General features: G+C 40.7%; 2 protein-coding genes across 2 annotated transcripts in view; both read right to left on the bottom strand.

The window, feature by feature from the left end:
- LOC132833289 (janus kinase and microtubule-interacting protein 2-like) overlaps nt 1-6867 on the bottom strand; it is a 79048-nt gene extending 72181 nt beyond the window's left edge. The window contains exons 1-2 of the mRNA XM_060851453.1: nt 6795-6867; nt 6195-6293 (exon numbers count right to left, since the gene is read on the bottom strand). The gene's annotated coding sequence lies outside the window, so the exon portion shown is untranslated. The remainder of the gene's footprint in view (nt 1-6194; nt 6294-6794) is intronic.
- A 758-nt stretch (nt 6868-7625) lies between these two features.
- LOC132833424 (janus kinase and microtubule-interacting protein 1-like) overlaps nt 7626-12096 on the bottom strand; it is a 272965-nt gene continuing 268494 nt past the window's right edge. Inside the window, exon 14 of the mRNA XM_060851673.1 lies at nt 7626-7960. Within this exon, the coding sequence (XP_060707656.1) occupies nt 7787-7960 (174 nt within the window). The 3' untranslated portion in view covers nt 7626-7786. The remainder of the gene's footprint in view (nt 7961-12096) is intronic.

The following is a 12096-nucleotide window of genomic DNA, read 5'->3' as shown; positions in this document are numbered from 1 at the left end:
GGGTTGTCTCAACCCTCAAGCACTGAAATGAGGTTGCAGTGAGAAAACATTTGAAAATGATTGTATTACGCACTCGAAGAAACAATATTGGTCGTCAAATGTACAAGCAAAATATTACAGATGCTGGAGAACTGAAATGCAATCAGAAAATGCTGACTACACTTAGCAGGTTAGGCAGCAGTTATCAGCTCATGCCATTTCCAGCCGTGCATTAAGTTGGAATCCAGGGAGAACTCTGGTTGAAGTCATCCCAAATCTTCAAAAGTCTCAAGCCAGTTCTCAGCTACTGTAAAGTCTAAGGAGACATTTAGGAGACAAGAGCAGGCTTCCTAAGGTAGTCCAGAAACTTCTGGAACATGCTACAAGTCAATTTGGTCAAGATGATCTCTGCCAATGAGCCTCCTCTCCAGAACAACAAGGCATAATCATCAAGAAATTCCCACATTTATACAACACCTTTAGTACAACGAAACATCCCAACACCTTTCACAAGAGCAATGAACAAAGCCTAACGCTAACCCTAACCTTTCGCAAGAGCATCACTCAACCAAGTCTGACTCTGAATCATTCTTCAGTTGACAGGTTTTTAATTATCATGAGGTGAGACCTCAGTCTCATTCCTAGAGTACACTCAGCCCCATAAAGGGGCTGGCCGTTAGCAGGTTGCCAGCACCGCCAGGCGCCCATTGCCAGTACAGCAGGATGCCCAGGAGTAAATGTGAATGTGGATGGCCTGGGACTCAGATAATTCTGGAAACTTACTGAAGCATGCAGACTGACAGGATCCAGGGAGAAAGGTGAAGGGCAGGATGGGGAAAGGGTAGTCAGGGAGAGAAGGGGGATGGAAAATCAAGGGCCAAATTTGTCGATCTGCAAGTTGGCACAGGGCACTCCCAATATCCAATAATGGATAAATAGAAAGAATGTGAACTTCTATAGCAATTTTCACAGTTTCATATCAACTAAAGTTCTGAGTAGCGATTGGACTACTATTCAGAATCACAGAATTGTTACATCAGAGAAAGAGGCTGGTCCTTGATAAGTATGTACCTGTCAGGCAGGGAGGAAAGGGTCGTGTGAGGGAGCCGTGGTTTAATAAGGAATTGGAATCCCTTGTTAAAGGGAAGAGGGCGGCCTATGTAAATATGAGGCATGAAGGTTCAATTGGGGCAATTCAGAGTTATAAGGTAGCCAGGAAGGATCTAAAGAGAGAGCTAAGAGCAGCAAGGAGGGGACATGAAAAGTCCTTGGTTGGTCGGATTAGGGAAAACCCAAAGGCTTTCTATAGGTATGTCAGGAATAAAAGAATGACTAGGGTAGGAATAGGTCCAGTCAAGGATAGTAGTGGGAAGTTGCGTGTGGAGGCTGAAGAGATTGTGGAGACACTGAATGAATACTTTTCGTCAGTATTCACTCAGGAACAGGACATTGTTGCCAATGAGAATATTGAGTCACAATTAATTAGAATGGATGGCTTTGAGGTATGTAGGGAAGAGGTGTTGGAAATTCTGGAAAGGATGAAAATAGATAAGTCCCCTGGGCCTGATGGCATTTATCCTAGGATTCTCTGGGAAGCAAGGGAGGAGATTGCAGAGCCATTGGCTTTGATTTTTATGTCCTCATTGTCTACAGGAATAGTGCCAGAAGACTGGAGGATAGCGAATGTGGTTCCCTTATTCAAGAAGGGGAGTAGGGATAACCCTAGTAACTATAGGCTGGTGAGTCTCACTTCTGTTGTGGGCAAAGTCTTAGAGAGAATTGTAAGGGATAGGATTTATGAACATCTGGATAGGAATAATGTGATCAAGGATAGTCAGCATGGTTTTGTGAAGGGCAGGTCGTGCCTCACAAACCTTATTGAATTATTTGAGAAGGTGACTAAGGAGGTGGACGAGGGTAAAGCAATAGATGTGGTGTATATGGATTTTAGTAAGGCATTTGATAAGGTTCCCCATGGTAGGCTACTGCAAAAAATACGGAGGTATGGCATTGAGGGTGAGTTGGAGGTTTGGATTAGGAATTGGCTGGCTGGAAGAAGACAGAGGGTAGTAGTTGATGGTAAAGGTTCATCTTGGAGTGCAGTTACTAGCGGTGTTCCGCAAGGATCTGTTTTGGGACTATTGCTGTTTGTCATTTTTATAAATGACCTGGAGGAGGAGCTAGAAGGTTGGGTGAGCAAGTTTGCGGATGATATGAAAGTCAGTGAAGTTGTTGACAGTGAGGAAGGATGTGGCAGGTTACAGCGGGATATAGATAAGCTGCAGAGCTGGGCAGAAAGGTGGCAAATGGAGTTCAATGTAGGGAAGTGTGAAGTGATTCACTTTGGTAAGAGTAACAAGAAGATGGGGTACTGGGCTAATGGTCGGATACTTGGTAGTGTGGATGAGCAGAGGGATCTTGGTGTCCATGTACACAGATCTCTGAAAGTTGCCACCCAGGTAAATAGTGCTGTGAAGAAGGCATATGGCGTACTGGCTTTTATTCGTAGAGGAATTGAGTTCTGGAGTCCTGAGGTCATGTTGCAGTTGTATAAGACTGGAATATTGTGTGCAGTTTTGGTCGCCATACTACAGGAAGGATGTGGAGGCACTGGAACGGGTGCAGAGGAGGTTTACCAGGATGTTGCCTCGTATGGTAGGAAGATCGTATGAGGAAAGGCTGAGGCACTTGGGGCTGTTTTCGTTGAAGAAAAGAAGGTTTAGGGGTGACTTGATAGAGGTGTACAAGATGATTAGGGGTTTAGATAGGGTTGACCATGAGAACCTTTTTCCACGTATGGAGTCAGCTATTACGAGGGGGCTTGGCTTTAAATTAAGGGGTGGTAGGTATAGGACAGATGTTAGGGGTAGATTCTTTACTCAGCGAGTCGTGAGTTCATGGAATGCCCTGCCAGTAGCAGTAGTGGACTCTCCCTCTTTATGGGCATTTAAACGGGCATTGGATAGACATATTGAGGATAGTGGGCTAGTGTAGTTTAGGTGGGCTTTGATCGGCGCAACATCAAGGGCCAAAGGGCCTGTACTGTGCTGTATTTTTCCATGTTCTATGTTCTAATACCAAATCTGCACCAGTAATTCAACAGAGCACCTGCCCTGTCACCCTGCACATGTTCCTTTTCAAATAAGCATCCAATTTCCCCTAGAATGTTTTGATTCTGCCATACCCTCGGGCCGTGCATTCCAGAACCTAACTATTCACTGCATAAAAATGATTTTCCTCATCTCACTTTTGCTTCTTCTATAAATTACTATAAAGTTGTGCACTCTTATTCTCTCCCGAGTGGGGACATTTTCACCCTATTCACTCCATCACATGTCATCTTTCTACAAGGTGAACAAACCTGACATCTCCAATTTATGTTCATGACTGAAAATCCTCATCCCTTGCAACATTCTCATAAATCTTTTCTGTTCTCTCTCTAATGCCTTCATACCCTTCCTATACCCAGCACCAAGAACTGGACATAATACTCCAACTGAGGCTGAACTAGTGTCTTATAAAAGTTCAGCATCATCTCCTTGTTCTTGTACCTCTGTTAACAGAACCGAGGACATGCTGAACTTGGTTGTTTGCTCTCTCAAACTATCAGGCTACCTTTAATGACTTGTCTATTCATCCAGGTCCCTCTGCTCCTGCACCCCCTTTACAATAATAGCCTTTATTTTGTGTTAACTCTCCACCATCTTTCTACCAGATGTATCACCTCACACAATTCTGCATTGACTTTCATCTACTGCCTATCAGGTCACTCCAATGTGTCTATGTTCTTTTGCAATTCTGCACCGTCATTTTTCACAGTTTAATGAACTTTGCAGTTTTGTATCATCCACAAACTTTATTACTGTGTACTCCAAGGTCCAGAATATCGATAGAGGAAAAACAAGGCCTGCAACAGTGAGCCATGAGGATTATCAATACAAGCCCTTCCTTTAGCTTGAGAAACATCCTGTAAACATTATTCGCCTATTTCCCAGCACTCAGCCAATTTTGTGTGTAGGGAAGTTATATCCACTGAAGTGTAATCATGGTTGTAAGCATTGAATCATTCAAACTGCTTCCTTGCTTATTTCTTTCATCCTGCAAGTCCCAAATTGAGGACCTGTCCAATTCTTTTTCAGAATTATTTATAGAATCAGCTTCCACCATTTTTTGACACAGAGAGTTCCAGATCCTAACAACCTTTTGAGTGAAAACATACTCTTCAACTTATCTTCATTTCTTGTGTGAAGGATTTTCCATCTATGGTCTCTGATAATTAACTACTTTCCAGTGGGAAAAGTTTTCTTTATTTACTCTTTCAAAACCTCTCATTATCTTTCAACAATCCTAACCTTTCCAACTTCTCTCCAAAACTAGAATCCCTCGTTGTTGATAACATGGTGGTAAATCGTCTCTGTACTCTCTCTGAGATAGTTTTATCCTTCCTGAAGTCTGGTGCAGAGAATTATCCACAATAGTCCAGTTGACTAGGTTAAGAAGTTCTAGCATAATGTTTGTGCTTTTATATTCTATAAATGCAAATAAACAAATGCTTTTTATTCACCTAACCAACTTGTTGTGACATGGTTAAAAATTTGTCTACATGAACACCAAGCTCCCGTTGCTCATCTACACTTTCAAAATCATGAATTTATAGTACACTGTCTTTCCACATTAGCCTTCTTAAAGTATATCGCTTCACACTTCTCATCACTGAACGCCTCTTGCTCAGTACATCATTCTGACTATGTCAGCCTGAAGTCTATGACTATCCTCACTGCCATGGATCATCTACAAACTTTACAAGGCTGCTCCCTACCCCAAGAGAGACGAGACAGTTTCTAAAGACTAAAAACAGCAATGGATCCAAAAGTGACAATCAGGAAGCACCAGTGCAAGCTAATCTATATATAAAAAAACAAATCCACCACCATCCTTTGTTTCTTGTGATGGAACCAATTTTGAATCCATAACACCACCTCCCTCTTAATTCCTTGATCTTTCATCTTCTTAATAAGTCTCCTTTGAGGAGGGTAAAGGGTTAACCAGTAGTTTGATTGTAAATCTTGAGCATGTACTTAAGGTACTCCACGATGGTATCAGGTTACATGACAGAAGTCACTAGCAATGCTCCATGTATATAGTTCTTCAGCAATAAATGCTGATGGGTCGCTCTTGCCTGTGTCCAGTCCTGATTTGTCTCAAGTTCCTGGAGCTTCTACCAATTCTCCTACACTGGCACTGTTGAATGTCTTTGAACGGTTTGCTCTGGACAATAACACTTGCACTTCCTTGATCAATCTTCTCTGTTACCTTATCAAAGAATTCAGCCAATTTAGGCATTCAGGATTTGCATTAAACAAATCTAGATTGGTTTTCCTTAATTAACCCATGCCTTTCAAAATGAAACATATTTTAGTCCTTGATAATTGTTTTCAATAACTGTCACCAATATATGTCGGGTTTGTAGCTTCCTGGTTTATTCATCTCCCCTTTCTTAAATAGTGGTATTATATTAACAGTTTCCTAGTTCTCCAATACTATTTCTTTATTCAATGAGAAAGTAAAAGATCGTGACCAATGCCTTGTCTATTTCTGCCCTGGCTTCTTTCAGTGATTTAGGATGTATTCCAAGTAGAACAGGTGACTTATCATCTTTCAACAATGCTTATCCTTTCAGTTCATAATAATTGCTATCTTATCCATAATTTGTTCTTCCCTTTTACTGCGATCTTCGTTATCATTGTTAATTTAATGAAGACTGACGTAAAGTAGTCCAGTAGTCATTTTGGGGTCGAAAAGTGTGGCACTGGAAAAGCACAGCAGGTCAGGTAGCATCCGAGGAGCAGGAGAGTTGACATTTTAGGTGTAAGCCCTTCATCAGGAATGACGATGAAAGTCCCTGGGTCTCTGGCACGTGACGCAGCAGTGCTAACCACAGAGTCACCCACGCTGCCCAAAGGTTTATTCACATTTGCCAGACACATCTCACAGCTTATTTGTATTCAATACAGTCTCCTCCACATCTTTGTACAGAATCACATCTTTCTGCATTTCTCCAGAAAACCTTAAAAGCTTGCGTAACCCAAGACTTAAGCTTGTCATGTTGCAACTGACACACGATTCAAATGTAGAACATATCCAAAAATGTGAGATACACTCTATAATGCTCTGGTGCCACAGACAAGACAAATTCTGATGAAGAAAAATCTTACCTTAATACCCTCTTGTTGACAATAGAGCTGAAGGGCACTTCCACTCTCAGAAAAGGCTGATATATGCAAGTTATAGGCTGGTGATCGTCGTTCCCGCTCCTGCAGGCAGGAAACAAGTCTCATCAGATCCAAGTCACAATTATGAAGAAAAAAAAATCCTCTATAAGATATTAAGATCATAGCATGACATTCAAGCTTTGAAATGTATTAACTGCTGTGAACTCAATTTCATATCAAACACTTCCCCAATTCACCTTTTGTTTTGGTACTCTCTGGTCTTAATATTTACAGTTTGAGGGTAAAATCTGAATAAACTGCAAACAGCTTTCTTAATTTTCATTAAAGCACAATTAAGGTTACTTTAAGCAATGAAACATTTTAGAAGGAAAAGGATCTCACCATCAGTGTCAAAACTTAACTTGATTTTTGGTCATAGTTGATGATTTTATACAACATCACAGCAATTAACAATCTTCAGCTCAGGAGTATTCGGTGAAACCACTTTCGCAGACGTAACAACGACTGGAAAGTTTACAGTTTCGGTTGTCTACCAGAAAACCTAATGCTAGCTACTACTTGAACTATGTTTTCCATACTTACTTTACAACTTGCTTATGGAAGAATGCTGCTGCTGAAATGAACCAGATGGAAAAGCAGGGATATTGGAAATAAATGGATTTCAATGGAGTCATGCTCAAACGTGAGGAAGAGTCTCCCAAAAACGATAGGAAAATAATAGATCGTGTGAGCTTAATCAACAACTAAAAAAGAACAAAGCTTTTGGGTTAGTGCTCCTGCATAGTTTTGAAATACAAGGTTTGCACCACATTTACTTGCCAATGCAACAGTGTTAGGCCAAACTAAAGACAAGATGAATATTCTAAAAAAACATATATGGTATCACAGTGTGATGTACATGCCACAAAGCAACATTTAATGTAATCACTCCCTGAAAATCTAGCATAGTTCTAAAGAAATATACACTTCTGTGATAGAATTGAAGAAACGTTTGTTGCATTTTGGTGGATTAGCTGTATTCATGCCTACTGTCATATTTCTTTCTGCATGAAAGAAATGTGTTACATTTCTCAATTATGTTTTTTAGCTCCTCAGTATCTCCTGCACTGAATTGTGTGTGGAATGCAGTTCAATTACATGCAGAACACCATGGCTGTGATGTGAAGCTCCTGGCTTTCCACCAGATTATTCAAAGTAAAACAAAAGCAAATCATAATGGGAGTGTATTAAAAACCCTAATGCATATGAAGTACGGTAACAGAAGCAAACTTGGACTCACTGTGGTGATTGATGAACAATGCAGGATTATGAAACACAAATGATGAATGCAATTAGGAGCAAAAACAAAATCTTTTTATTATGTGCAAAAAAAATTTCACTATAAATATTTGTATAAATTATAATCTCTGTACATTTCAATCAATCTCTAACAATTCTTCGTAATATATTTCAAATATTTTTTGACATCAAAAATTCGGGCTGTGAGACATCTCACTTCTTCTGAAGTGAAATTGTAGCACATTAATAAAAGGCAGTTCTCGTGAGTACTGGAACACATGTAACTACATTCAATATTACTGCACACATGCTCTCCTTTTTGATTCATAAATGTCTGCTCCATTTGACACTTTACAAACACAATGTCTTACTTCGAGCTCTAAGATTCTGAACTCTAGCAGCTCATTCTGGTCCTTTGCATCTTGCATCTCATTCTGTAGTCTCAATTCTTCCTGTTCCAATTTATGAATCTGTAAAATAATTCAGAAGTGTATGTACAGATTTTGGAATTTATCAGATTTTTTTTAAACAGCCACGGCTTCAAAATGGCTTCATTTTAAAGCAACAAATAACCAAATTTCAGCAAACCCTTTGGGTGTCTGATGCAAAATTATACCAACAGTGACCAACGGAAGATTTTGAGGCCTGGATTTTCCAATCAGGTATGCCTTTTGTTTCAGACAATGTAATTTACCTGACTCAATGCAGAAGATTGCAGAATTCCAAACATAATTGCAAATGAAGTTTACCAGTGTACTAGTGGGAAAAACACTGCACTAGAATTTCGTACCTACCCAACCCACAAAACAGGCCATATCCCAAGTATGAATTAATCACGACTGGAAATTTCTGCTTATTGAATCCATTTGCAGTACAATAAAAATTCAGCATTTTTGAGCACATGGACACTAACTTACGAGCTATAAAAGCTTTTTGGATGTTATTTTCTTGAATGTACTAAGAGAAATGTGATTCATGTATACCAGAGGACAACATGATGGTTCAGTGCTGCAGTACTGCTGCACCAAGGACACTGTTTGATTCCACCTTCAGGTTGTGTGGTGATTGCACATTCTCTCCGCGTCTGTGTGGGTTTCCTCCCGCAGTTCAAAGATGTGCAGGTTAGGTGGATTGGCCATGGGAAATGCAGGATGATAGGCTGGGTCTGGATGGAATGCTCTTTGGAGCGTCAATATGGCCGGCTTCCACACTGTAGGGATTCATTGATTCAAAATAAGTAGCACTTGATTTTTCTCAACCATTTTTTGTTATTTAGAATTGGTTTACTCTCAGGTGATGGACACTAATTAAATGGTTACTTTAACGATAAACCCATTACAGCTATATTAATAAACTGCATGAAGTTACCACCCCTAAAATATCAAGGACATTACTTTAAATAAAACAAGTACATTCAAAAATATTGTTTAATTGTGCTTGTTTGTGCCAAATGTTTGTAATTTGCTTTTCTAACCTTTAGGGCTCTTACAGAAGTTGCTGGTAAACCACCGCAAAATAATTGTGTTCTATAACATCAAAATATATTTTTTATTTTAAACATAGCCTTTGATTCTCAGACGGTCGATTTCCAAGCCATTTGTTTTTCAGAATGTACATGTTTCAGCACAAGCAGATGACAGCCAATCTAAATGGATAAAGTTGACCTTTCTTTGAATTACTCATTGGGAACAGAATTTGAGTGAAAACTTGAAGAAGGAAACATTTCTCTCAAACTTTGGGGCATGTTCAAATGTTCAATTGCACCCATTGTCTACTGGTCAAGATTACAAAAGGATTCGATAGGGTCGATAGAAAGATACTATTTTCTCTGGTCAATTTGTTTAGAATAAGGAGTAGCAAATACACTCTTAGACTGATTAGGGTGGTGCCACGAGGAAGTCTGCAAACAATGTATAGCAGAATTCTGAAGCTTGTTCTGCCAAAAAGATACTGAATTTGATCAAATGAAAATTTATCTGAAAACAACTGAGACTGATATACCTTTGCTAAGTATGACCATCAATTAATAGCCAAGGTGGGTAAATGGCTTTAAGATTACCTCAGTTATAATCTAAGCAAATGAGAAATGAGGCTCAAAGAGCTGAATGGCCCACTCTTCATCCCATCTCTGAGAAGCCTTATTAATTAGCCCAGATTTTCAATGGGAGTTTTTCTAATCTTTTGGACTCTTGCTGAAGCTGCTGGTAAACCACTGCACAAATAATTGCATCCTGTAATATTGGAATATATTATTTTATTTTAAACATCGGCTTAGATTCTCAGATGGTCGATTTTCTTGCCATTTTGTTTCCAGAATATACAATCTCAGGACAAGCATATGACAGACTCTAAATGGATAAAGTGAATCTCCAAAGTTTGTGAGAAGATTTGTAGCTCGGGTGCTCGTTGTTGTGGTTCTGTTCGCCAAGCTGGAAGTTTTTGTTGCAAACGTTTCGTCCCCTTTCTAGGTGACATCTTCCGTGCTTGGGAACCTCCTGTGAAGCGCTTCACAGGAGGCTCCCAAGCACTGAAGATGTCACCTAGAAAGGGGACGAAATGTTTGCAACAAAAACTCCCAGCTCGGCAAACAGAACCACAACAAAGTGAATCTCCCTTTGAATTACTCATTAACAACAGAATGTAAACCAAGGACAGTAAAATAGCATTCTCGTCATCCAGCACATGAGCAGGAGTGAATGAACTGAGTATGTTGAAAGATTAGCTGTCATTAATACTGAAAGAGAAGGGCTTCTAGTCTTGGCTGTCAGAAGCTTAAAATGATTCTGTCAAAACAAGCCGAACACTACAAGGCAAGACAAACTGATCAAAACATTCAAATAACCAGAAAAAGCATCAGCTCAGCTCAATGCTTCTAAATACAGTTGTAATGGCAAAAGAGAACTGCCATATCTCTAGAAGAGGTTTTGGGGGGTGATCATCATTTGGGACAAAAAATATAGTCTTGTCACAATGTGCCTCCTGGTTTGTTGTAGCCATGTGACCTCTACTACAAGGTACTCCATGCAAGCCTCCATCTTACAGGGATTCAGAAGGATGTAAGCCTGTTGTTGCATGAGCTCATCACAATCTTCTTAGGAATCATGAATACGCAAAGCAAGGTAACTCCGAAATGACAGGATCGGTGTGACAAGAACAAGGATGCATTGTGATCGGTTCATTAAAAAGGTGGAGAGAGCATTGCACAGCCTAGAAGAGGATGTTAATTATAGCTCCAACCACACAGCTCCACTCCCAGTGCATGCATACATAATGGGCTATGCATTTTTTTTAATAGCTGGATCATATTGATGGAACAAAATTAAACTGACAGCACATGTTAAAGTGATAAGTGTGGTGGGATTTCAATCTGTCTTCACTTTCACAGAATAAAACTCTGACTGATGGTCCCTAGGCAAGTAAATAAATGTGTTTTAAAGTACAAGCTAATTAAAATCACAATCTCGTGTTGAAAATTGAGCTTACAAACTCTTGCAGCTCAAAGAAGCCATAGATCAAATGGGTTAATTTCCACACCATGAAAGTGTCCTAGCAAGCTTTCTCATCCTATCTTTCCAAACTCACCTCTTTACTGACTGACCACGCCCCTTTGGCATCTCTCATGTCTGATTTCAGCTCTATCTTACCACACGCAGTTCCCAGAACAACTCACCACTCAGCATACATCTGCCCAAAGACCAGTACCCCCTGCACGCCATGCTGCCTTTAAAGTGCCGTAGTGGATGAGCACTGGAATTACTGAAACGCTCTTGCTCACTCGGAGAAACATTTGCAGCATAGCACAAGATGGTGCCGTGCTTCTCTGATAGGGACTAGGGGGAGGTTTAGTGGATGGCATAGTGCAAAGAAGTGGTGTCTGCTTCTTGGAAAACTGACAGAGGAGGCTGTGCCACCAAACCCGGCCAGTCTAGTCTCAGATCATCACCTGTGTTAGTGCCACCTCCATCGGTGCAGAGGATCGGCCAGCAATGCAAAAGGAAAGGCAATCACAATCTCCGCTCTGCCAGGCTAATGCCATCTCTGCTACCTCACTAATCTCTGTTAGTGTACCGACCTCCTACCAAGGCTCATGCACCTCACTGTTGCCTGAAACTGCATTAGAGTCTCTGTGTGGGCTCTCAATGAATTGTACTCCAGCTGACAGCAGTTCATGGCCCTGCATAACCAGTAATGGACAGAGGTCTGCGCAGAAAGCCTAATGCACCATCTGCCAGCAGGATGAACAATGCGAGCACATGGAATCAGGTGCTTCTGACACATAAGGTCAATATCCCAAATGCTTGGCTCCCTCTATGCAAGGGTACAGTTGTGAGAGATGTATCCAGCAGTGGCTGTGCAGGGAGGTGCCATGTACAGATAGGGTCAATGCTGTAGGAAGGCCAGGGAGTAAACAGCACGAATGCCTGTGTCATAGACCTTCCATGGGCCTGTGGTCTACAGTGTTCCTCTTTCAAAGTCCAATGAGTGATCATTGATGCATTCTCTCTCTCCCCCCCCCTCCCCCCTCCCCCTTCCCGGTCGAATCACAACCAAGGCTATGGAGGAGAAGTGTGAGTATATGCATGGTGGCAAGAGACCCAAGAGTTGG

This window comes from Hemiscyllium ocellatum, chromosome 36 (assembly GCF_020745735.1).
Source record: "Hemiscyllium ocellatum isolate sHemOce1 chromosome 36, sHemOce1.pat.X.cur, whole genome shotgun sequence".
NCBI classification, from domain to species: Eukaryota; Metazoa; Chordata; class Chondrichthyes; order Orectolobiformes; family Hemiscylliidae; genus Hemiscyllium; species Hemiscyllium ocellatum.
The sequence above is the reverse complement of the archived record's forward strand: the minus strand, read 5'-3'. Positions and strand labels throughout refer to the sequence as shown.